Here is a 26,618-nt window from a genome sequence, read left to right as displayed (position 1 = left end):
ATTTGCAGATGCGACTGTGGGAGGACAAGGGTGGGGGAAGCGCAGTGGTGGACTGACTGCCCGCAGAGCAGCCCCGCACCGGCCCCGGTCCCACACCGGCCTCACGCTGCCCCGGTCGCGCCTCAGGTCGGCTGCCGCCGCTTCCCTCGTCCCGAGCAAACTGGGCAAAAAGCAACTTCCCCGCCCGTCTGCCGGTCCGCCTTGTGGGTGTCCCTGGTCGTGCTGAGCTCAAGGAGGTAACTGTGCAACCATCCGGGAGGCGACGGGAACAACCGCCGGAGCTCCCCTAAATCCGCAAAAAGTTTCTGCTCCGTTTCCCTCAATACAATGCAGCGTAAAGTTCAGCCCCGCAGGAGGGGGGCTCCTGTCGCAGCTCCCGCGTTCCTCCCGCCTCCTCCTCCCCTCTCCCCGCGTCGGAGCGCGCAGCCCCGCGGCAGGCGCGTGTAGTTTGGGTTTGTTCCCCGCCACCCCCCCTCCGGCCACCTGAAGGAATTTATGACACAGTTGAAAACTGAAACGGAACTGGAGCCGCGGACGAGAGACGCAGTGGTGTCGCCGGGGGATTAAACGGGGTGGAGGTGATGTCACCGTGCCTGCACAGCAAAACACACACACGCGCGCATACACACACACACGCACACCCCCCCGCTCCTGACCCCCCCTGGAGGAGCGGTGCTGCCAAGGGAGCGCGATCGGCCCCACGTCACTCGTGCCACCGGTATAAATGCGGTCCCGCGATGTCCATGGCTGTCGGCGCGGCGGCTCCCACCACTTGACTGCAGCAGGACGCCGGGAGGCAGCGCCGCTCCGCGCCCTTCGGCCGCCGCGACCCGCGGGGCGGCAGCGGGTGGCGGCGGAGAAGGAGGAGGAGGAGGAGGAAGAAGAGGAGGAGGAGGATGCTGCGCGCCTTGGTGGCGGTGTCCCTGTGGCTGCGGGTGAGCCCGCGAGCGCAGGGCGCGCCGTGCGAGGCGGTGCGCATCCCCATGTGCCGCCCCATGCCATGGAACATCACCCGCATGCCCAACCACCTACACCACAGCACCCAGGAAAACGCCATCCTCGCCATCGAGCAGTACGAGGAGCTGGTGGCCACCGGCTGCAGCCCGGTCCTCTCCTTCTTCCTTTGTGCCATGTACGCCCCTATCTGCACCCTGGAGTTCCTCTACGACCCCATCAAGCCGTGCCGCTCCGTCTGCCAGCGCGCCCGCGACGGCTGCGAGCCCATCATGCGCCGCTACAACCACAGCTGGCCCGAGAGCCTCGCCTGCGACGACCTCCCCGTCTACGATCGCGGCGTCTGCATCTCCCCCGAGGCCATCGTCACCGACCTGCCGGAGGGTGAGCGCCCCGGGGGTGGCGGGGCGGGAAGGGGAGGCAGTAGGGCGGACCCCCTCCACACCCACGGGTCGTCCTGGGTGAGGGACCCTCCCCCGCCCTTTTCCCGGGAACCTCTTCCTGATAGCTTTCCTTCCCTGCCGCGCCTCTGCTTGCAGATGTGAAGTGGACGGACTTCACGCAGGGTGTGATGGTGCCGGAGAGACCCCCGGACCCCGACTGCAGGAGCCGCGGCCAAGGTGAGCCTCGTGCGCCCCCCCGCTTCCCTCCCCCTGCCAGGCCCCCTCTGACACCCCTCAACCGTTTTCTCTTTCCTTTCTTTGAAGAGCGATGCAGGTGCAAAAAGACAAAGCCTACGCTGTCGACATACCTGGCCAAGAACTACAGCTATAGTAAGTGCATGAGGGAAAACGCTTCACTTTGCCCATCCCACACCCCCTCTGGGTCCCCTGCAAGTTAGGCAGCTCCATGTGCGTGCTGCACCCACACCAGAGCCTGTCCAGCAAGTGTGATGTGAGGACGTGGCTCCACCACAGCCTTTCCAAGTGGGTTTTTGCCCGAGGGCACCCAGTTGTCTTCTTCTGAAATCCTCCACTTCCAGGCAGTGTGTGCAGGCAGTAGTAGCCATTGGGCAGGTGTGATAAAACCAGTGAAATGTCAGTAACATGCACTGGGATCAACAGGTTGCTGTGCAGAAATGCTGCTTTGCTTCTGTAAAGGTCACTCTAGTTAAAGTGCAATAACATCTTATGTGAGCATGACCATGTGCTGCTCTGCCAGCTCCTGTTTTCATCCAGGACGTGGACTATACAAAGGTTTATCATCTAAATAAAACTTCTAAATGTGAATTAAGCTAAAGCAAGGTTAAAGCTTCACAGAAATTCACATATTCTTTTACACACTAGCCAGAGTTTCATCTGGTACAGAACTGTCAGAGATTAATTGAATTTGTTGAAAGTTTGCACCAGCCGAGGGAGGAGTCATCTATAGTTTTCTGATATGTTACGTGACATGTTGGTAATATAAGTAAGTATTCATCTCTCTCCCCCTGCATCCCCCTTGCTCTGGTTTTCTGGTGCTGGGAGTCAGGAAAAACTGTAAATAATGTTAGATAAATACCAGGTTGAATGTCTGTAATGTCAATAGAACCCCCCTATTAACTAGGAATTTAACATGCAGTATCATGATTTTTTGCACTTTATAGGCTTTTTCTCAGATGAAAGTTGTGTCTTCAAGAAGTGTATTCAGTTTTTATGCAATGGAGTTATTATATCCTGTCTATTCCTCTTTGTTTAATATAAAATGAAAGTAAGTGTGTAGTGATTTGCTTCTTTGTTAGTATAGGGAAAAAAAATCCAAATCCCAGTTTGGTGGGAATAATCAAGCTGAACATCTAATTTGTGTAATTTAATACTTTTTCTTTCTTGTCATGGCATTTTGATGCATTTATATAGTATCTTCTTTTTATATAATTACTTCATCTATCTCAGTACAACATAGTGTTATGTTCAGATGGGACAATGAGTTTCCACAGTTGTCAAAAATATATGAAAAAGCAGTGATATAAAATGACTATTTGGAAATGAAGTACAGATGTTAGTCATTCAAATTCTGATTCCAGTGACTTCAGTGGAAGTTTGAGTAAAAAGTGTAGGTTGGGTTTCAAAATTTAATTCCATTGAATTTTTAATATTAGGATTTTCTTTTTTTTGAGAGGTAGATTTTTATTCGTCATCCTTTAAAAACAATAGAAATGTTCATATGGAAAATGAATTAAGAGACAAGACAGGGCAGAACAAGTTACAAATAAAATCAAAATTTTTCTAAAATCCTTCAAAATAATATATACAGACAAATTGTTGTTCCACTTGGTTAGAACTTGGTTTCAATCAAACTGTAAAACGGATTGTGAATCTCCAAAACTGAAATCCCTCATGTGTTTTGTGGCTGTTACATGTGTCCTGATAAAGTTAGCACAGAAAACTCAGACTACATTAAAATTGCTGATTTCATGTTTTCTACAAGTAAAGTTTATCCCAGACATTTGGAGGTCCTTTTGAGGGCTTTTGACTTGCTGACTACCAGGGGCAGTGTCGATGCAGGCTGATCACGCTGTGCTACACATACTGCTCATGCTTCTTTTACGGAAGAATTTTTTTAACAGTTTGATAATTGAACCTTTCCTATTTTGCCATTTCCTAGAGACAAAGCACTTCATGTAGAAATCATGCCTCTTTTCTCTGATTTGGTACTCTCGCAAGAGAGAGTGGATAAAGCGCTGCAGTGGTTTGCAAGTACAAAGCCAGGGATCATCCCCAGAGCAATCTACACAGTTTCACCTTCTTGCAAAAAAAGGTGTATTCAGAGCCTGTGTATTCAGAGTCAGAACACTTTTCAGAGTCTGTTTTATATGAGAATCTGATCACTGATGCATAATCAAAGGCAAAAGTGAAAAAAGTATAAACCAGGTAAATAATGAAGATCCTAAACCTCTTAGTTTTTGACCTGTTTCAAACCTTTTTTCTTATATTTAAGACAAGACTTTAGTTCTTGGATGCAACCCACAGGGAAATGGCTTTATTATTGAAAAGACTGGATTCATGGTGTCTGTGAGGTAAATTATTCATTACTTAATTGTATATAGCCAGATGTGTCTACAAGAACGGGTCTGACTTATGCAAGGGGTTGTTCAAGTCTGAGTCAAAGGAGCTGTTTGTGTGTATGATTCCAGGAGAGATCTCTCAGCCTGATCTGGCAAAGATTTAGGCACATGTTTAATTTCACAGTTGTCAACAGTCCTACTGAAAACCAAGCTGGGATGGGGCCCCTGTTATTCTAAGCCACTGTATGTGCCCACACATGAAGAAATAGTTCTAGTTTCACAGCCAAAACAACAGTTTTCAATTTAATATGTTTTATTACATTTTTAGATGTGTTTAAGTTTCTAATACTGTTTGTTATTCTCACACCTCTCTTTTCCTAATTGCAGTCATTCATGCTAAAGTAAAAAGCGTAGAAAGAGGGAACTGCAATGAGATAACGACCGTGGTTGAAGTCAAAGACATACTGAAGTCTTCAATGCCAATTCCTCTGTCTCAAGTGCCTCTTCTTACAAACTCCTCCTGCCAGTGTCCACCTCTTCAGCCGAAGCAGGATGTTCTCATCATGTGCTATGAATGGCGTTCAAGGTGAGCCCCGGCGATGTGGTGCAGAAGGGTGTCCTAGGTAGCTGTGACAGGTGGGAAGGAGGACCAGCAAAGCTCTCTTTCTGGTCATGAGCATGTTTTGTGAGTTACAGTTAATATTACACCGCTGATAGTTTTTCTTAAGATAACTCACCCGTACACCTTAATGTTTCAATTACCTTCGCAATTAACTTTTTCCACTTAAGCAGCCTCAGGTCTGTGCCAAGATGCAGTGTTTACAAAACCTGGCTCACACATGGAGCATAAACTTTTGGTGGCATTAGGTGCTGACAGCATATTGCTTAATGCATCATGCAGCAGTTCAGGCATCTCCAGCTGTTCATGAGTGTTTTTCTAGGACCACTTTCTGTAGGTACGAGCTACTTAATGTGCTACATTAGGTGGTGGTCCATGTTGGCAGGGCCAGGTGGAAGCATAATTCTAACTCACCGAGCCCAGGAGAGGCAACGGGAGACACATGTCCTGTCTGCAGAGCTGTTGGAAACAGAGAGCCAGGCCTTCCCCACTGGCCTATCCATACTTTGGAACGATGCCATCAGTGAGATGTTTCTGATCCCACAGCTGTACCAGGACTAGCCAAAGCTGCAGCCATCGGAGCTCCAGCTCCCGGATGACGGATGAAAAGTAAATACTCTCAGAGCAGCTTGCCAGTCCTGCTGTATGATTAAAAGACAAAACAAAACAAACTTTACCAGACCTTCCATCTGGCAGTCAGCCTAGCCCCAGGCATAGAAGGAAACCCAGCGTGCTGGTCAGGAGGAGAGGGGGCGATGAATCACAGCTCTCTTTTCTGTCTGAGTCCTTGAGGCAGATGTGGACATCCCATCCCACTTAGCACCCCAAGTGTACCGGTAGCAAGAGATGCCAACAGGACAGGTTTTGTTGTGGTGGGTATGTGTGGCTCTGAGCTGTGGGTCAGAGGTGAGGCTGTTCGCAAAATGTGCGGGCTGGTTTTGCATACAGTGATGTGACTGTTAATTGAACATGCGCACTTTGTAAGGACCGTAGAACTTCTACGTGTGGAACTTGATGGGACATACCCATGTTTCCAATGAATTTTACATTGGTAAACTAGGTCTGTTCTATAGGTTTTTCTAAAATTTGGCATCTGATACCTTATTAACTTATTTTTGTGAGCTACCAGGCACAGTATTTTACTATTATACAGCATGTTGCCCCTTCAGGTCTGGAAGTATTTCACAAAGATTAATTTAGGGCCCTCTAGTTACCCATTTTAGGGGTACGTACTCTGAGTCATGCAACCAAGATTGTGATCAAGGAGCTCTGAGCTGCAGGCTTTGTTGGAGAGGACCCTCAGGAGGCTGTCAGGGAGAGGAGATTTCAAAAGGGAAAGATCACAATCTGCTTCTCTGTTACTGTAGAAAAACACACCATTCACTAAATATTTTGCGATGGTTTTTAAAGGTCACTGAGGTTTTTAATTTCATATAGTGTACTAAAACAGATTTGAAAAAGAAACATAAACTATTATATGTGTTTCCTGTTGAATTCTGTGGCATGCAAACAGAAGGTTTTGAGTTACAGTAGCTTTTAAAAATGCCAGAAGCAAAATGGGTGGAAGCTGTACCTTCGCTGAAGACAATGGCAAAACACCCATTGCCTGTCAACAGGGTTAGAGTCTCACTCAGTATTTTCATCTAAACAGAAGCTGTGTCACATGTACACCACTTTATGATTTCATTCATCACAATGTGGCTTTAGCATCAATCTTGTATGTTAATTCTCTGATCTCTCCTTGGAAAGAAAATTATATGTTTATCATGTTGGTCTTGATTTTCCAGGGCTTGCACTCGCTGTAATACTTTCATGTTTAGGCAAAGTGGATGCACAGTGGCTAACACCTGCGAGTGGCAGCATTTTGTACTCTTTTGAACTGGTATGAGTAGCAACACTGTTCATGGAAACTGGATAGTCAGGCCCTACTATGCTGTGTAAACCTCACCTCCCAGCGAAGTGCTGTATGAAATTACGTGCATTTCTAGTGACTTTTGATGTCTTCAGACAATACTGATGTTTAAATAAAGCCTTCCAGAAATAGGGAAATTATATTAGGGCATGTAAAGTCACAGTATCTCAAAAAGAAGAAAAAAAAAAAAAGACGTTAAATGGTTAGCAGTAGAGGAGATACAGAAATTCCAGTGTCCTTGTGCTGTGAAACAGTTGTTTCTAGGGTGGGACTTAGAAGGCGTGACATAAGACTGCTTTAGAGTAAACTATTTTAGAAGCTGCTTAAGGCCTATATGTTAAATACTTACAGTCTTGTTTTGTTCAATTCATAAAAGCTAGACTCACTATTTTCCTACAGGAGCCAGCCATATTTCACTGGTAGGCAAATATCACTGCCAATAGATATTCTGAATGTACTTTAAAGCAGTCATTTAGTAGCTACATGTAGGAAATACATAATGCCGTCCTAATGTGTATAGGTAGCAAGGGAGACAATTTTAAGTGGTCAAATAAAGTTACCATTCATCCACTGAGCTTTATTAACTGGTGCATGTAAAACCCTAGCTTTTCTTCTCAATTCAGGAGTAAAATACATTAATTTAAATTGCTCTTCTGTGCACACACACACAAACATATGGTGGACATAAGTAAAATATATGTGATTAAGACATTTGAACAGTTTCATGGGATGTTACCCAACCCACCACTTTTTGTTAACAGTGATCAAGACAGGACAATTTTCCCCTGCAGAACAGCTGCAGGTGAGAACAAAGAGCTCTAAATGTTTTCTCCATACTGGCCATGTGCTGCTGTAAAATCTGATTTCTTTTGAAAAATATTTTCTGTTTTTACAGAGTTTATAATAGAATTTCAGAAGGATCTGTATAAGCATTTAGAAATCCATTAGAAAGCATTTAGGGACAGAGAAAAATGTTTTTCTGCTTATTGCCCCATGTACAGAAACTGTCAGTATCAGTACCTGCTGGTTCATTTCAACCTCAGCCTGTGTTAAACCATCTGGAATGACATCTCAAGAATCAAAATCAGAAATTTTTATAACTTGTGTTTATTTTTTATTTTTCAGGTTAATGCTTCTTGATGGATGTCTAGTTGAAAAGTGGAAGGATCAACTAAACAAAAGATTTAAGGTAAATACAACTTAAAGAATGCTGACGTTCTTGATAAAAAGTAATACGCCTTTGCACTTCTTCAGCATTGAATAACTTGCTTGACTTTCAGATTTTCATAATACCTCTGGGTATTATTCTTTTCACACATCATAATCCCATGTAAATGAACATATGAAAATTTTAGTCTTATATTTTAGAGTCTCTAAGATTGTATTTCTATTTTATCTGCAAACTGTCCCTAAATAGGATGGATGGATGGATGGATGGATGGATGGATGGATGGCCTCTGTGTGAACTCTGTCTTATTACAATAGTGACTCTAGGAATTTCTTTCATATCACTGCTAAGGCAAGTAACTGTCAGGTGATATGCAGATCAGTATATAGTACACATTAGGTAAGAAAGGAAGTTAAAATCCACTGTACTGGATTAATGGACTGCTGCATGAAAGATTGCAGGCTGGAGGCACAGACTTCTCACCAGCTACTTCCCACTAAAGACCCATTGAAAATATTGGGCATCCCCTCACTGGTTTCAGGGAGCACTGGGAAGAAAAGTATATCGAATAGAGACCTGTGATGCAGGAGCAGCAGATGCCTCTGCTTTTTGGGGCTTCACAATAACACTTGCTATCACTCCCTTCTTGTAAACTCCTTTTTATAATGGAAAGACAGATTGGATCAAGACAGTGTCTGACTTTTTCTCACACTTGTAGAGGTGGAAGAAAGTTATTTCTAGAATTCATAAAACTTTTCAGAGCATTAAAGACATACATGTATATTTATTTTAATTACGAGCTGATTGGCAATTGATGGAGTAGAGCAATAAAGATGCATGTATCTATCAGTAGAAGCTTTTGGATTACAGATCAATTTATTGCAGGAAAATCCTATTTGATACTTCAGTCATTCCCTTTTCTCCTCACTTGCTCCTGTAAAACCTATGTGTGAAAAAGAAAACATGCTTTACATTTTTAAAAAATAAATACACTGCAACTGCAGCTCATACCATGTAGGATTTAGGACAATATTGGCATATGACTTGGACTCTTGAAATCCCCTAGCTGTCAACTTAATGGCCTGTTACTGGCACACGGTGTGTTTTAGTGACCTCCTCACACTGTTTTGCCATTTCTAATTGTGTCTTGAAGCCTGTTTGGACATTCACTTCCAGACTGACAAATAGATGCATGACTGCCAAACAAAATATTTCTCAAAGAATGTGTCTTCCCTCTGATATTAGTAGTTTCATAAATTAAATACTCAGTTAAACATGTTTGAGTGGGACACACCTAAATGCCTGTTAATTGTTTTTGTTTTATGAAGATGCATAAAATGATCCTGACTACACCAGAATAGCCAGTATGGAACTAGGTATCACAGTGGCTTCATTTTAATGCCCATAATTCATCACTGGAGACTTGCATCCAACTTTCATCTTGAGTTACCACTTAAAATGAATGTTTTGAGCTGTCTGTGCACCACAGAAGACAGCTGTTAACATAACCACAGCATTGCTGGTCTCTTCTCCAGCCAGGACAAGAGCCTGTGTTGCAACAGGGTCAGGGCAGAGACAGAAAACTGGAGAGTACTTCTCTTGCTTTAATCACTGGCAAAGCTCCTGCCTTTTGGAGTTTCAGAAGTTCATTAATAGAGGGGAGAGGTGAGGTACTTTCCAGGTTCTACTATTTACTTCACTTTTCTTAAAGTAAGTGTTTCTGTTCCTAGAGTTGAAAGACTGCAGTCTCTGCTGCAGTGTTGTGTATCTCTCCATATTTTGGACCACCTAACCACTTGAGCTCACTGTAAAAACCTGTTTTCTGACCACTACACTTTCGGGTTTGGAAATCTAACAGCTATTCTATTTGGTGGGCTCTTTGATCTGACTGCTTTTCAAAATTGCTCAGGGATGCTGCTGAATAAATCTGTAGGTGCATTATTCATAACCATCCCATTTCAGTGGTCATCTCTGCTGTCTGTCTGTGAGATCAGGACTTTCATACCCCGTCTTCTCTACTCAGGGGAAAAACAGAACCAGAAAGTAAACATCACCTTCTCTTGTAATTGAGTGTTTAAATATATACTGTCTGCTTTCTGTAGAGTTTTCTGAGGAAAAATTCCAGTAGCATGTTCAGCAAGACAGCAAAGGAGTTTGCAAAGGAGTCCCAGTGTGCAGATCCTATCTTTTTGATGGAGTAGTGCCAGCTTCCCTGGATTTCTGAAAAGACATGAGATGTGCACTCACATGCAGCATGCACACAAGGTGTGCAAACATCATTTTCATCAACTGGTCTAGCACAAATTTCCCCACCCCAAAACCTGTGGCAGATTCCCCCCCGCAGACACCCATAACATACTGACATCTACAGCCCTGCAGGGCATTGAACAAAACTGTTAAAAGCAACACTAGTATCAGTACTTCAGGATAGCTTTGATTAAGACAAAATTATTTAAGATTATACCCTTCTCTAACTCAGCCTCTCGGTTTTCTGCGTTTTCCACAGAGGTGGGAACAGAGACTGCAAGAACAAAAGCTGCGAACGGCCCGCAGTAAAAGCCAGAATGCAGACCGCAGTGGTCGGACTGGAGCCCCAAAACCACCAACCAAGAACACCAACCCGCTAGTCAGCGGCCCCAAAAAGGCCATTAAAATAAGAAATGGCCAGAAAGAAACCAACCCTAAAAAGGCATGAATGTGAAATTTCCAAAGGGAAAGACTTATCCTGCACGATGAGGGGGCACGATCTGGCTTGGTTGGCACATTTTATTAATCCAGAACTCATTGACTTAAAAACTCGTGGCAGTTTTTACATAGCCATTTTTGCTGCACTTTACTTTTAAAAGGTTTGCTTTTCCTTTCAAGCCACTGCAAGCCATAGAGTGTAGGTTTGCACTAATATGTGGTAGACGTACCCAAGTCGACTGAATTTGCTCAGAGCATTGAGAAGCATAGTTTACCAATAAGCATCTGGATATGCATTATGTGATTACTTTTATGTGTGTGCCAGAAATATGCTTACAGTGTTAGTATTTGATCTTGTGGGTTTGTGTAGCAAAAATGTGTTGAAAGCACACGTTTAATTTTTTATTGTACTTCAGGCTGGCTTCTGTTGTTATAATTTCAAATATATTTAAGCATCTAATTGAAAAATCAGTATTTTTTAAAAGGACAGATTAAAGTGAAGCAGATCTGTAGAATTCTTAAAAATAACACCAATGTTTGCTGTAATATAGCTTTGTTATGAAAACTGGAATAGAAGCATTATTCTAAACATAACGGACAGCTATTGTACAGTATTAAAGATAGGGCTTCACGTGGCTCAGTGTTCATTTGGATAATTTTTTTATCATTTGACACCGTATTTCTAAACCTTTCTCTGATACCAAATAAATAAATGAATAAATAAACATGGCTTGTCCGAATTCCTGAACTTCTCAAAACAACTGGGTACCTGCAGTTTTGCTGGTCAGAAGGTAACATTTACCCTGCAAAGGTTCACAGACAAAACAGATGTTTTTATTTATTAAAAAATAAAAAAAAAAAAGCAAAGGTGACATAATCTAATTAACATAACTTTAAGATGACATAAATGATGGCCAGCGTAGTATGATTTCTGTTAAAATGTAAAAAGATCACCTGCATTAGCATTCTAAGAGCTCATGAGAGACATTTTAAAGCTCTTCAAGAATTCCTACAGCAAAACTAATGACTAGACTTAGCAGTTCTGGTATCTATAAAACAAAATGAGCATTTCAAAAATAGACAGAGTTTACATCAGAAAAAGAAAAGTTCTGTGTAGGTCAACGTAAAACATTACAACTGGTCATATCAGTATATTGATCTATGTTATTGCAAGAATTCAAATGAAATTTGCATGCATGAAATTTAAGGCAGAATACGCTAGAGTGATTTTGGTAGAAGCTGTAATATAGCTGGTGATATGCTAACACAAGCTGAAGACATAGATGCCAAGTTAGAATGCTTAAAACAGAGGTATTACAGAAAACCTAAATAGCATATAGGGTAGTTCCAAGAAAAAAAGGAAAAAAAAAAAAGCACAAAACAACAAAAAAACAACCCTACATGATCATTGGTTGAGTTTTGAGCAGTTGGTTAAAATATGCAAAAGTCAGCATTTGAATGTAGCTATTCCTGCTAATTCTGGGTAGCTGCAGAACTTTATCTCCATGGAACATCTGCAAATTAGATCTAAAATTCAATCCAGGTGCCAAGAATGCTGAGCATATATATGGTATCTATTGAGTTTAGTGGAAATTATATGTGTTCAACATGTGCAAAAAAAAATGAAAAACCACCACACATTTAAGATGCCTAAATACAGACTAAAGGTGAAATCTTAATCCTGTACAAGGAAATGGAAAAACTGAAACCAAAATCAAAGGAGACAGAATTTTACTGCTGGTGACTAAACTAGGTGAATTTGAAAAAGTTGACTTAAGTAAGCGTGACCTAAAACACTGATGATTGGAAAGCTCCTAAAACAGTTACTCTTTCTGTGTAACAGTTCTTAAGCTTTCATTACCTATTGATCCCATGTCATAGAGACACCCCTGAAATCAATTTAGGCAGACAATAAGCTCCCAATAAAATTTATTCCGAACCAGAACTATTTAGTGAAGAAACAACTAAATACAGGGTTTATCCAAAAACAGTCAGCACTCAGAAACATTTATTAAACTGCAGGCAGGTTCGATATACTAATTCAGGTTATTATTTCCATACGACCACTCAAAAATAATGATCCACAGTGTGCAGACACTCACTCACAGAAAGAAGAGGCCTCTTTCACTCAGGGGTACCCAGAAGAAATAACTGCTTGCCCAGAGTGGGCAAGGGTTCATTTGAGAATATCTCCAGAAGAAACTCACCAATGAGAAGGTGAGCATTTAATCCCACCAAGTCTTCTTAGATGGGGTCCCTGATCTGAGGGAGGGCTCTGTTCACAGACCCGCTGCTCCGAGAAGACCACTCAAAGGGGGTCTTCGGCGGGGGCCCTGTTTTATAACCAGGTTGGATCTGGCTGTGGTTGTTATGAGCATGGTCCAGAAGCTTCTCTGGGCCTGAGCACCTCCATGTCTGAGAATCTTGCTTGTTGGCCAAGGATGACTGAAGGTCCTGCCCTACCTGTTCCCCCAGCTGAGGGGAGGTGAACATTCACCATGCCCCGGGGTTGGGGGGACATGGCTGTGCGTAGGTGAGCACAGGCACAGTGAGGCATCAACTGCCCTATTGAAAGCCCCGGATCTCGTCAGGGGATGTGCACCTGCCACACATTCCACCCTGTGACCACAGTCATGATCCTACCGGTTCCTTTGGAGTGGTGGTGCAGTCACCTCTTGCCTCCAAAGTTAAAAGGGGGCACAGTGTCATGAGTTTTAATGCCCACTGTGGATCATCATACTTCAAATGTATTTTAGGTGTTATACGTTATAATTAATCAACCTGTCAATAATGAAACAATAGAACAATGCAAGTTTCAATAATTACGGTAGACATCCTGATAAGGAAAACCAAATGTGTAGACAATTTTTTTACCAATTAGCCCCCAGTACGGCAACAATTGCCCAGAGTCCTTTGTTGATTTGTTCTCGTAGTAGAACTGAGATGTTCAGAACTAGACACGGCAATTGTTTACTGATAAATTCAGCTTCCAGCATATGCCTTCCTCCTTCAATAGGTTTAAGTCCAATTTTGTTTTGTTTTGGATAGTCATTTTGTTGTTTTTGTGTAAGTGATGATTTAGGAAGCCTCTGTGCTGTCATGTGTGCAGTACATTAGTGTTGCCAGTTGCAGGATCACCTCCAGAATGGCCTGTCAGCTTTGCACTGGTGTGACTCGCTTTCCAAAGATTGAGTCTAACCACAACCCAATCCCAGCTGCAGTCTTTTGCCATCCTGTCTGTAGATACCTCAGTCCATCAGTAGGAGGAGCAGGATAGTCCATCTTTCCATTATCCTGCAAGAGAACACAGACATGGGCCTCGGTCCCTTGGAGCCGGGCTTTTGTGTTAGAAATCCGGGATCATCCACTGGATGCTAATGTGGCAGGGTTTCCTGTTTTAATACGGTGTATGAAATACCCCCTTAACACCTTCCCCTCCAGCCCGACCTTAAAACCACTGCGGTGGTAAAGTGTGATCCGTTATTACCATGAATATTTTCAGGGAATGGGTAAAACACAAAACACTCACAACCAACTCACAAAACCCACAACACTCATACTGTTTGGCTTCCTTGAATGAGGTGGATTAGAATAACAAAGGCGGTCAATAGCTTCTGCAATGCCTGGTCCTGCTGCGCCTGGCAGAGGGCACCGCGGAATACAAATCTCTTTAAACTGCGGCAGCCCGGGAGCAAACTATGAGCAGCTTCTACCCCGTGACATTTCGGAAAATAAATATTCAGTGGGTTGGGACGGCCCGAGGTCCCAGCCCGCGGCTTTTAGTTTTTTAATTCGTTTTGTTCCCCTAGCAGAAACACGAAAGGGTCAAGTTTCCCATCTTCAAGAACGATGTGCAGTTGCCAAACCAGTTTTTCCCCCGAGCAATTTGATCCCTCCTGGATCGTAAACTTGCTCTTGCAAAGGTTCAGGGTCCCGAGCGGGGGCGCTTGCCGGTGCTCCCTCTGTGTGCCCGGGCGCGGGGGGGCCACCTGGGACGAGGTTTGCGCCTGGCTGGCCCGACCCTCCTGCTTTTGTCTGTGCTGCCACCGCCTGGGCCAGGCCACCCCATTTCGCGTCTATAGGTGACTATACTGTGTAGCATTTCAGACCAGGTTAATACATGCGCCACTGGATTTTGGGGATTTTGCTGGTTAAGTTCTATAGCCAACTGAATTTTTTCCCTGAGGGACTGGACATATATTTTTAAAGTGTTCGGCAGCCCTCTGATAAGCGGCCGAAGGTGGGTGGGATTTACCGGCGCAGCCACGGGGACGTCTTGCTGCCCTTTCTCATACATTGCCTGTATACAAGCAGCTTTTTGAACGCCCTCAGACAACTCCGACAACCTTCTTGTTCTAATGGTGACGGGCTCATCTCGTTCCCTGGGATCCACGCCGCCAGCCCAATAAGCCACCCGAGATGTTAGGGACCGATCACCATCCGGACCACCACTTAAAAACACCCCAGGTCCCCAAAATCCCCCAGCTTCATCATTACTCAGTAATATCCGATCACCCCCCGTAAGTGAAACACGCCAAAGATATTCAGTTTCCGTTTCGCCCGGCTTGCGAGAGAATTTATCTTGCAAACAGCTGAGCTCATGTTCTGTCCACCGGATGGTATGAACGGCAGTTCGGGGTTTTCGGCCATGCTGACCTGTATATTTCTCCGTTTTAAGAGGAAGGCTTACATCTTTTGCCTCCTCCACTTCATCAACACTGTTTTCATTAGAATCTCTCCGGATATCCCCGTTCTCGGGGTCCATGCCCGCAATCAATTTTCGAGATTGGGCAACGCTAGCGGGGGTTTTCGCTCGGGTTAACACGAGCTCATTCTTTTGTTGTAATAGACGCACCCGCTCTCTCTCTCGCCGTAACTCCGCTTTCAAACAACTTGTTTCCAGTTGTTTCTCGGAGTCACTCCTCTCCGACTGTTTGTAGCATTTGTGCTGGTCTTGCGATTGCTTTAGGCAGGCGCACAAGGCTATACACAGCACAGCACAAACAACAACAGCACAAACAACAACAGCACAAACAACAAGAGCACACACGGCCACGGCCACTCCGGGACTGAACCCTCTCTCTCCCGCCCAATGTGTGCAGGATGGGGCAGCAGGATTACAACCATACCCCGGTAGTAACTCCTCCATTTCTGATATCCTACTTACTACACCAATTAAAATGTCACAGAGGTTATCAGTTTAGGCAGGCGACAAGCTTGCAACAGACTTTATTCCAAACCAGAACTGTTTAGCGGGGAAGCAACTAAATATGGGGTTTGTCCAAAATCAGTCAGCACTCCAACAACATTTAATATGCTACAGGCAGGTTCAATATACTAGTTCAGGATATTATTTCCGTACGACAGCTCAAAAATGATAATCCACAGCGTGCAGACACTCACTCACAGAAAGAAGAGGCCTCTTTCACTCAGGGGTACCCAGAAGAAAAAATCGCTTGCCCGGAGTGGGCAAAGGCTCACTGAAGAATATCTCCAGAAGAAACTCACTTACCGAAGAGAAGATGAGGGCTCTCAGTCCCGGGAAGTGTCCGAAAACGGGGTCCCTGATCTGAGGGGAGGGCTCTGTTCACAGACCCACTGCTCAGAGAAGACCACTCCAAGGTTGTCCCGTTTTACAGCCAGGTCCGATCTGGTTGTGATAATTAAGAGCATGGTCCAGAAGCTTCTCCCTTGGCTGAGTACCCTGTCTGTTGATCGAAGGTCCTGCCGCTCCTGATCCCCCAAGCGGGGGGCGGGGGGGAGCGGGGGGCGTTGAGCATGAGGAGTCACAGTGCCCCGGGAAGGGGGACGTGACTGTTGGCACTGGCCAAGGAGGTTCTGTGAGCACAGGCACAGCGGACACAAAAGGTGTTAAAGAGCCATCAGCTATCCTATTGAAAACTCGGGATCTCATCGGGAGGAAAGGGAGAGGGGAGAAGAGGGTGGTACAACTGCCGCAGCCCAGTTTAAAATACCCCAATGAATACGTGTAAGGTTAGCTATTAAAAATTAGTCATTGTGATGTTGAAGTAAAAATTACCGAAGTTGTGATATGTCACTTTAACAAGTTTTATTGTCAACATCATCAAGTGTGGTGTTTGTTGAATGAAACCTTTGGAACAGCTAGCTAGACTTTGTAGCAACGTTAAGTATTATTTTACAACTGTTAAAATATTTCTTTTCATTGTTTGATATCAGAGAAATGTAAAATGTAAAAATTATATTCTACAAAGAATCGTCACCATTTCTTCTGTAAGTTACCGTTATTGGACTGAGGATTTCAGTATCTTGCAGTAACCTTCAGTGCACCAAGCCCAGTGTTTCCAAACTAATTGACATTTTAATGTATGCTTTATGTTCACCAACTTTTATTCTAATATGGTAAAAATACGGAAGAAGGAAAGGCAATATAGCAAAAAGCAGGGGTTATCATAATACAAAAAGCAGATGTGCAGACAAGGAGAACTAATTAGTAAAGTTTCCCTTACTGTTCCCTTTTGTTTTCCCAAATATTATTTTTTCTATATTTTACGAAGCCATGGGCCAACACAATTCAAGACTAACATAACTCACTCAGTTTTAAAAATGGCTTACAATTATTAACCCACTGCAAAATCAAATACCAGCTGAATGCAGACTTGGAACATTCCCACACTTCAGCTTGCTGCCCTTCCCTTGCGAAGTCGCGAAACAGGTGTTGGCACAGCAAGGGCTGTTTGAGCAGGGAGGTGTATCATCCTGTGTCCCTACATGGCCTCACTCCCCAGTTCTGCTCCCTGACATCTGGCAAAAAGTCAGAGTCACGTCTCCTCATGCACATCCACGGACAGATGTAGTCATTGCCATGCTAGTGCACCCCAGCACCACAGTCATGAAACCTTTGTTTAGCAGAGTGGGCAAATGGTGGATGAAAGTAATTACTGTACCTATTCACAGCTGAAAAAAATAACAGGCCAAAACGTGAGGTGTCCATTTTTTTTCTCAGTGCTACAGCTGAGGGCCTTGACATTTTTTTCATATAAAATAAAAGTTGCCTGGAACACTGAACAGATGTTTTTAGTGTGTTTCTTACTACCTCCCACACAGAGGTACTCAGTTTAGTAAGAGCTGCCACTGAAAATTTTGACTGAATGTTCTAACCTCAATTTCAAAAAAATTAAACCTGAAAAAATATTTACTCTAATTGTGAATAATTGGCACTGTTTTAGAAGCTCACTGTAAATGCAAATCAAAACTTCTTTATGAACCACATTTTAAAAAAGCCATAACCTCCCCTCCAACAGGACCTGAATGACCCGGTCACATTAATTCAGCTCAGTGTTGTAGCTTTGTTATTTTTGTCCAGTCATTGCATATAACTAAGAAATACTTCCTGTACAAATAAAAAGAAGATTTTCCAGTCCAAAATACTCAAACAGCTCTTAAATTATTTGATCCAGCATTGCAACCTAGATTCCAAATGAATTAAACCTGAAAAAATATTTACTCCAATTATGCACAACCGACACACACTTTTTGGTTGTGCTTAGAAGCTGGATGTAAGTGAACTTAGGAAAACTTTTCCTCAACCAGATTTTTCTGGTAGACCACATCAGCTCCAATTAATTTTGTAAATAAATATAAATCTGTCAATATCGGTCAACAAAGATTCAAAATTATGTTTCCATTTATGGTAGAAAGCAGTAACTTGCAAGGACCTACAAATAAGTATTTAATTTCTATAGAGGTACATTACTTCTAATTAGACCTAGTAAAGACTCTACATTTAATTTCAACTGCTGACACTATGTTTCTTGTAACATCTCCAAAACTGAACAACAGCTTTATTGGAAGGTGAAACAGATTTCAAGCTTGCTTCCTAGAGATGCAGTAAATTCAGGGCATTCCAGATAATCTGTTAATATGAGACTGGCTCCTGTTGTTGTTGCCAAGAGGCTTGTGGATAAACCAGTATGGCAATAAGCATAAAGGAAAGTGGCTGGAAGGGAGGACACAGTTCTTTTCTCTAGATGAGAATACTAAGATCAAAAGCCAAATGTACCTTAAATATGTCAGACAATGCATGTTACAAGTAGAAGGTTAATGGATGCATCAGAGTGATCAAGAGATGCCCCAAGCAGAACAACACCCTAAACATTTTTGTTACAGTATGATGAAACTTTAGTTGGTAGATACTCAGAGCACATCAGCATTTATCATCTGATGGAGGTAATCACAAAGCTAATCCGTTGCCCACAAAGAACAGCAGATAAAGTGAACAGATCCTTGCAAGGTGTGACCTGTCAGTGTAGCAGTCAGAGCAAAGGAAAAACAGCAGCAGTACATAACCACAAGCTGATCGGCTCCTTCTCCTTGGTGGGGAAAAAAGCTTCTCTTATTTGATTGTGCAGTAATTCAGTACAAATACTTGCTACAATGAGACATACTAATTCTTCTTAAACAGTATTTTGAGATTTAGAACCAGCTTGTTTATCATTCTAAACTGAAACAGAGCTTTAATATAGTCTTAGTGTCAGATTATTATTTCATTAAAGTTCCTAAACAAGGAACTATGTGGTCTGTTTTACAAATAAACATGTCTTGTGGTTCCCTTTCTCTCCTGCTGGGACAAAACTCAGAAGAATAACTATGTTATCTTTTGTTAGTGTTGGAAGAATTTTCATCACATCTCTGCACTACCTAATTCTATGTTGAACCACAAGATATTTTCTAAATAAATGATCATGAAGGTCACATCCTCTTTTGGTCTGGCATTTAGATATGAGATGAAAGGACAGAGTCAGACTTTCTGTAAGATTTGTAGGTAAAGGAGCTGTGTAAACTTAATTGCAGGAAGATTTTCATCTGTGAGACTCAATTGAATTTATGTTGGAACACGTTTCTCCTGACTCTATAAATGCAAATGTTTGCTGATCTCATCAAAAGTGCTCAAACTCTTAAACATTACATCCATGTCCATGTCACAGTAATTTAAATTTGAAGAAGAGTGGATGGCAGTCTAAATTTTGTGTATAATACCTATGTATTGAGTTAAACCTTTAAAGAGACAAGGTGATTTGTTAAAATAGTGACTGTATTTCAATTGCCATGCTTTTACACACGTGATATTTTGATAATTCTACAAGTCTGTAACTCAAAGATACACAGCCTTTGTGAATCTGAATCTCTCCAACAGCTGACTGAAACATTTTTGTAATTTTAAATGTATCTCTTGAATTCCTTCTTTCAAAAGCTGCTAAAACACATTAAGATCAAGACCATGTTTAGGAGAAGCAAATAAGCATTGATAAATTAAATGTTTCCACATTTCAGTTTAGCTTTGCATACTTATGCAATGGGAAGAAAAACTGTCATAGATCTATGTGTCATATTGCAATGGAATCTACTGAATCATTTTAACCAAGCACTTGTGTTACCCCTAGGTCATAAGTGACACACATTAATATATGAACCCAAATATATGCAGTCCTTTGACAGCTAACAGTTGAACTAAGGAGAAAAAGCATGTTATATTACTTGAAAATGATGTAATGGAGGACGAAGAATGGTTATTAAACAAGCAATAACTCAGTATATAAAATTATATTATACTTAACCAGGCAGAGCTTCTGTACCATGACAACTAACCAAGATTTAAGATCAGATAATCCACAGTATTCAAAACCTGTGTGTGATACCTATCAAACATTCCCTATTTGGTTGTGAACTACCATCAGAAAATTAACGACCTCTTAAGACATAAACATATTTTGCTGTTTTACATTTCTATTCCCATAAAAAAATAATCCCATCTAAAACTTCAAAACTGTATTTGTGCCGTTGGTAGGAAAGCCATTAACTCTAGCAAGGATCTTGGGAAATGAACTGAATTTGTGTCTCTGAAATTGCCCTGCTCAGGCTTTTTCTGAGACTGCTTTTTGGTTTAAAGTACAACATGCCAGCACCCAAAAGACACAAAGTGCTGAAATAATGTCCGAAAGAACAGTTTTAATGGTTTTTTGAAGGAAAAATAAGCCAAAAACCATACAGTAATTCTGAAGTACATTTCTCAGAACTCACCTCATGAGTTGACATATAAATTCTGCACTAATTGTAGCTTCCTACAGGCTAGCTAGCCTCAACTCGAATTTATGGCAATAAAGCAGCTGTAGGTGAAAATGGGCCACCAGGAGAACACTCAGTCCAACTTCTACTGGAGGAATGTCTATAATAACAAATGCCCCATCACAACAGAAATATTTGTCAGGAAGTTCTTTAAAACAGCTAGTTTTATTAAATACAATAGGAACAATAAAGGAAGTGTGGGAAAGATTCTTTCTGGACTTTGCACTTCTAATCAATGCTGTAAGTAAGTTGCTTTAGTTGAATGCCATTCTTCAGTACCTCAACCTTCAACAGACTCAGACAGCAAAAGTGACAATATATCAGCTACAAAGGATATTTGTGTTCTTCATGAAGGCCAGCCAAGCTAGACTGGGACAGGATACAATTTGAGTAGTTTGGCAAGGAGTGATATGTCAAGAATAGCTGTTATGTGAGAGCTGACTTTATATTTTACTTCATCTGATACATTTGAATTGAGTAAATGGACCGGAATAGACCTTCTAGTTTATCGTCTTACCTGTGACAGTAATTGTTGGAAGATGTTTAGGGAAAGGATAAATAAACAGTGCAAAGGTTTTTTTTCAGGGGCCCGAGGGAACCAATAGGCCTTAATAGCCCTGAACAGACTCACCTGGGATGTGCACTCATAGCTTGACCAACAGGCTCAGGAGCCCAATTTAAACCTCACACTTGGCCTTAATCCTTGCCTGAGCTGTGTTGCTGGAGTGCTTGTCTCTGAATCTCTTGCCTATTGTTCCTGGCTGGACCCTTGAATGGGTCCTGGACATGGTTGGTTACTTCTTTTGTCTGGAATTGTTGATGGACTTGGCTCCCTAGTTCTGCTTGGGTGTGGTGAGGCCTCGCACTTGGTTCCTGGCTCCTTCTCCCTTGGAGAGCATTCCCACACTTGCTGCTGGTCTCTGTCCATATTGTAGCAATGTCTCCACTACCTTCAAGCATTTCTCCTTTGTAGGTGTCTGAACTGTAGGACTCAATCTGCATCACAGTGGACGTGTCGTTAACAGCGTTTACAATGTTTCAACGACCTTCTTTAACCCTGTGGTGGTGTTTTGTTTTGTTTTGTTTTGTTTTGAAAGGCAGTTATATACAAAGCACCTTAGAACTGTTGGAAAGACATAAACCTGTCAAAGTGCTAAAAGAAAAACTTTCTAGTAAGCATATATAAAGAAATCACTACTAACATCTAAGTTCTGGAAGGTGTTGCTTGTTACATTGTTATGTTTTGCAAAGGTCACAACAAAAAACTGGCTAATGAAAAAGTGGATGGAGCATGAAGGAAAATGTGTGTGTATATACTCTCAAGTATAGGTGGTTGGGTAAACAAAGCCATCTAATTACATTAATATCAATTTTCAGAGATTGCATCTTAATTGTTCAATCTATATCAATCTCTCCAAATATGTACTGAATGTTTTCCAGTGCTTGTTGTTTCGTAGATGATCCATGAACAGCATTAGACAAAATATCTTGTGCAAACTGGGCTCGAATTGATTCAGGAGAGATATTTTTTGCCTCTTCTGGATCAGTTGGACCCATTAGTTGCCTCCACTCTTCCACAGCGTTTTCCTTTGATAACACCATTATCACTGATGGGCCCCTGTAAAATCAATATAAGGAAACTCTTACACCTTTCTGAGATACAGATCTAGCTTTGACTTCAAAGGTACCATGAAGGATTATGGTAAGCATTGCACTATCTGAATTTTGAGAAATTGTTTAAATGTTAGCCTTTTTTTTTTTTTTCCCTGAGTGTTTCGTTTAAGACAATATCCTGTTTTTGACAGTCAAAAAGATTATGATGGTCATCTATTTGAATTTGGACTTTTTGTCCCAAAAATATTCTCACCCAATAATTTCTGAAGCAAAACAATACATACTGTTTTATCAACAGCTAGACTAACAATATTATGAGGAAGACATTTGTGTCCTCCACAGGAAGAACAAGGATTCCATCAGAAATGTGTTGTTTTTTTGAGAAATAAATAAAAAAGAACAGTCACTGTCCATAAGTTTGTAAAGAATTTAAAATCTTCCTTTTAAAGAAAGAGCAGTCAATGCTAGAAGCCACTAAACTTGCTAGAAAGTGTGACAGAACGCAAAATTCTTTGCCCACTTTAGTTGTAGCATGTTTTGTTGGTACTGTAAATTCAAAGTTTGATGTACACTGACATACCTCAGTATTGCATAATGAGACACTTACTCAGTCATAGAAGACAATAAGTCACCAAAAAATGATTTTCCTTCATGATCCTTATAAAAATGTGCAACCATATCACGAGTTAAAGCTGCTTCTTTAATCTTTGAGATGGTAAACCCAGCATCTTTAACTTTTTGCATAATGTCATCTAGGAGAATAACAACAAAACTCATTCTTGATTGAAATAATAAAATAATAAAAAAATAATAAAATAAATAAAAGTTTAGATGCTAACACACAAACTTTAAAAATTTCATAAAATATCAGATGCTTTAAAAAAATCACCAATACCTATTAAAATTCTTCTTACAGTATCAAATAATCATGGACAATGTGACAAACTTAATCAGTCCTCTAAAATGTACAGAAAACATTGTCATTGCACTAATCCAACTCTATGCAGGTGACAAACCCGTACTGTTACAAACTATACCAGTACCATTCACTACTATTTCTCACATTGGGCAGAACGTGGACTGTAGTTGTAGTGCTACATCATACACCAGCTGACCTGCTAAAATCAATCTGGATTGTTACAAGACGGGAAGAAAAACTCACAAAAGCCGATGATAATTTAACATTAGAAAGAATACTAAAATTTGTTAGGACAGAAAAGAAGAATGTCAAGAAGAGGTTCTGGACAGATGGTTTTAAAAAAATGGCAACAAAAATCTTTAAGGTGATATTCCAAATTGTACATAGTGTACTTTTTAGTTTGACCTTTCCCCCTCATTCCGTTTGCCTAATAGCAAGGTAACCAAGGATGGGAGTGCATCTAATTGAGCAGTAACCTCTTTTGAGTCAGTAGAGATACTTGTATGAAATAAGTAATATGAATTTGGAAAGCCTCCCTCTCCTTTGACTTAGAAGGATGCCGGATGGATAGTTTACACAAGTACCTGGCTTTTAAACTGTTTAAGCTAGCTAAAAACTCTCTCACTTAAATTCACCACCATTCTTGTGAAGAAAGAGCTATAGGCAGCTTAAGCAAAGAAATTGTGACACTTGAGACCTCAATATGAATTGTGCAAGCTCTGTAAAAGAATTTCTCTGCACGGAAAAAACATTTCAGAGAATAAAAAGAGTGCATGTGACATGATTTACTGCAGTGTGCATTGCTAATATTTTGTAGAAATTACATCTGTAGCCATAGCCCATATTTTCTAGTTCACTTACCTTTGTGCTCCTTAGCAGCAGCAGGTTTGATTACTGCCAGTGTGTGCTCCTGAGGGAAGAAGAACTCCAATTCCTTCTGAGCATCATCGGTTGTGGAACTACCATGCAGCTGATTAATAGGACTGCTGTCCACTGCATACAGTGCACGTAAACTAAGAGTCATTAAAAGAGTAAGTTACTTAAAAGAATAGCCATTTTGAGCTTCAACAATGATTAGCCTTAACCCAGTGAATATAAATTAATGTTGATCTGGTGACTTAAGTGCTTGATGATCTCTCTGCAGGAGTAAGAAGCCTTTGTTGTCTAAGGAAAGAAAATCAACTTTTAATTGACTACTTGAAACATGAACATCTTCCCTCCTGTCATCTTGTTATATTTCCAAGATAATAACAATTCTTGCTTAGTGCAATACAAAGGTGAGATGATACCACAGCAGTTTCTCAGAACAACAAAATGAGCAGTAAAAACGAAGGTGTTGATTTATAAAATGTGCAGAAGAAACTTAGTCACAAATAAAACATGCTACTGATGGAGAGTTTTCATTAAGCTGAGAAAATAAGCATCTGTTCTAAGTAAGAAAAACCCAATAAACATGAGATATTACCAGATTTTTTTAAACGTAGAGAATTAATAGCAATAGTTCTGTAGACCCTGAAGCCTAAAAATTGCCATTTAAGGTCACAAAGATTCAACTGAAGAGCCAAGTAATCTTTTCATATGACCATCAGAGCAGGATTACAAAAAAGATTATTACAGGTGGATTCTTCCTGTGGTATGTGCATCTAACAGTCAAGGGTTTTTCTCTGACTTATTTTGCCTGAATATCCTTTTTTAAACTCAGCTTTTGATTATATTTAGTCACCATTATTTCACAAAAAGTACTATAGTCACTGTGTATAATACACTTCTTCCAAGACAAGCTTAACAAACTGCAGAAATATATATTAGTTTCCAGATGATGGCACTGTAGTTATGCCAGTTGGAATGTGGTATTCACTGAGATGAGGAATGTGAAAGTAAGTTGGAAGCTGTGAATAATATTTTAGTATTCCAAGCATTACCTGTTTGGATCTTCCTTAGCCTCTTCAAGAGTCTTTGGGCCTAATAAACCTCTCCAGTGTGCTACAGCGTTTTCTCGTGTTAAAGCAAGTATAAGAGTTGGACCACTGTAAAAAGGGAAAACTGGCGTTAAAAACATCAAATATTAAGCATGGTAATTTGTAAAGGGAACTTGATTATACATAGTCTAGGCCAGAAAATGAGCCCTAATAATACTGGAGGATTCAAAAACCTATCACTATTTAAACAGTTGCAGCCTGATAAAATCTTACGGGCCTTAAGCGCAAATTTCAAAGTTTCAGTTCGTTCAGTAATGTCAACATGACAACAAGAATGTTGTAGAATTGGGCTATATCTTTATTGAACAACATCCAAACCTTGTCCTAACAAACCAAGAAGAATCGGTTGGAGACATCATGGTTGGGGCAGCCTCGGCTGCCGCAACCATGATACGGTGAAGTTAGGGATCCTGGATGGAGGAAGAAGGACAATGAGTAGTACTAAAACCACAGACTTCAGCAGGACAAACTTTGACCTCTTCCAGGTCCTGCTTGGAAGAATTTCATGGAATAGGGCTCTACAAGATAGGGGGTTCCAAGAGAGCTGGCTAATATTCAGTCATCACTTCCTCCAAGCCCACGACTGATGCATCCCTATGAGGAAGAAATCAAGTAAAGGGAGTAAGAGGCCAGCATGGATGAGTAAGGAACTCCAGTCAAACCTCAGGTGGAAGAAGGATGTTTATCTAATGTGGAAAAAAGGATGGACCACCTGGGAGGAATACAAGGATGAGGTGATGAAGGCCAAGCTCCCCTTGGAAGCAAATCTGGCCAGGGATATCAAAGACAGGAAGAAGGGCTTCTTCATGTATATCAGCAGCAAAATGAAGGTTAGGGAAAATGTAGATCCACTGCTGAATGAGGAGGGTGCTCTGGTGACGCATGATACAGAGAAAGCAGAGTTACCGAATGCCTTCTTCATTTTTGTCTTTACTGCTAAAACTGGCCCTCAGGTATCCCAGACCCTAAAGACAGAAGAGAAAGTCTGGCAAAAGGAAGACTTTCCCTTGGTTGAGGCCGATCAGGTTAGAGATTGTTTACACAAACTGGACATCCACGAATCCATGGGCTCCAATGGGATGCACTCATGAGTGCTGAGAGAGTTGGCAGATGTTATTGCTAAGCCACTCTCCATCATCTTGGAAAGGTCTTGGAGAACACGAGAGGTGCCTGAGGACTGCAGGAAAGCCAATGTCAATCCAGTCTTCAAAAAGGCAAGAAGGATAACCCAGGAAACTACAGGCCAGTCAGCCTCACCTCCATCCCTGGAAAGATGATGGAACAGCTCATTCTGGATGTCATCTCCAAGCATGTGGAGGAAAAGAAGGCTATCAGCATGGGTTCACCAAAGGAAAATCATGTTTGACCAACCTGATGGCCTTCTATCATGGTATAACCGGCTGGGTAGATGTGGGAAGAGCAGTGGATGTTGTCTACCTTGACTTCAGCAAGGCTTTTGACACTGGCCCTCACAACCTCCTCATAGGCAAGCTCAGGAAGTGCAGGCTGGATGAATGCACAGTGAGATGGATTATGAATTGGTTGGATGGCAGAGCTCAGAGAGTTGCGATCAATGGTGCAGAGTCTGTTTGGAGGCCTGTAGTTAGTGGGGTTCCCCAAGGGTTGGAGTTGGGTATAGTCCTGTTCAACCTGTTCATCAATGACCTGTAAGAAGCGACTG

General features: G+C 41.7%; 2 protein-coding genes across 2 annotated transcripts in view; one reads left to right on the top strand and one right to left on the bottom strand.

Moving 5' to 3' along the window:
• Positions 1-738: 738 nt before the first annotated feature.
• SFRP4 (secreted frizzled related protein 4) lies at positions 739-11,046 on the top strand. Its single transcript, XM_065051847.1, has 6 exons — positions 739-1,338; positions 1,494-1,574; positions 1,662-1,727; positions 4,325-4,523; positions 7,594-7,657; positions 10,143-11,046. The coding sequence occupies exons 1-6, from the start codon at positions 897-899 to the stop codon at positions 10,329-10,331; spliced, it is 1,041 nt and encodes a 346-aa protein (XP_064907919.1). The 5' UTR covers positions 739-896; the 3' UTR covers positions 10,332-11,046.
• An 87-nt stretch (positions 11,047-11,133) lies between these two features.
• The window catches only part of NME8 (NME/NM23 family member 8), a 34,065-nt gene continuing 18,580 nt past the window's right edge, over positions 11,134-26,618 (bottom strand). The window contains exons 14-17 of the mRNA XM_021284229.2: positions 24,881-24,985; positions 23,820-23,971; positions 22,647-22,791; positions 11,134-22,043 (exon numbers count right to left, since the gene is read on the bottom strand). Coding sequence (XP_021139904.1) covers positions 21,821-22,043; positions 22,647-22,791; positions 23,820-23,971; positions 24,881-24,985 — 625 coding nt within the window. The 3' untranslated portion in view covers positions 11,134-21,820. The remainder of the gene's footprint in view (positions 22,044-22,646; positions 22,792-23,819; positions 23,972-24,880; positions 24,986-26,618) is intronic.

This window comes from Columba livia, chromosome 2 (genome assembly GCF_036013475.1).
Source record: "Columba livia isolate bColLiv1 breed racing homer chromosome 2, bColLiv1.pat.W.v2, whole genome shotgun sequence".
In the NCBI taxonomy this organism is placed as follows: Eukaryota; Metazoa; Chordata; class Aves; order Columbiformes; family Columbidae; genus Columba; species Columba livia.
This window is presented reverse-complemented; position numbering and strand designations above follow the sequence as displayed.

Excerpts from the sequence above, each read along its gene's own strand:
- SFRP4 (XM_065051847.1), top strand. The coding sequence starts at position 897 with ATGCTGCGCGCCTTGGTGGCGGTGTCCCTGTGGCTGCGGGTGAGCCCG. Across the intron at positions 1,339-1,493 it reads CGTCACCGACCTGCCGGAGG|ATGTGAAGTGGACGGACTTC; the intron begins GTGAGCGCCCCG and ends CTCTGCTTGCAG. Across the intron at positions 1,728-4,324 it reads GGCCAAGAACTACAGCTATA|TCATTCATGCTAAAGTAAAA; the intron begins GTAAGTGCATGA and ends TCCTAATTGCAG.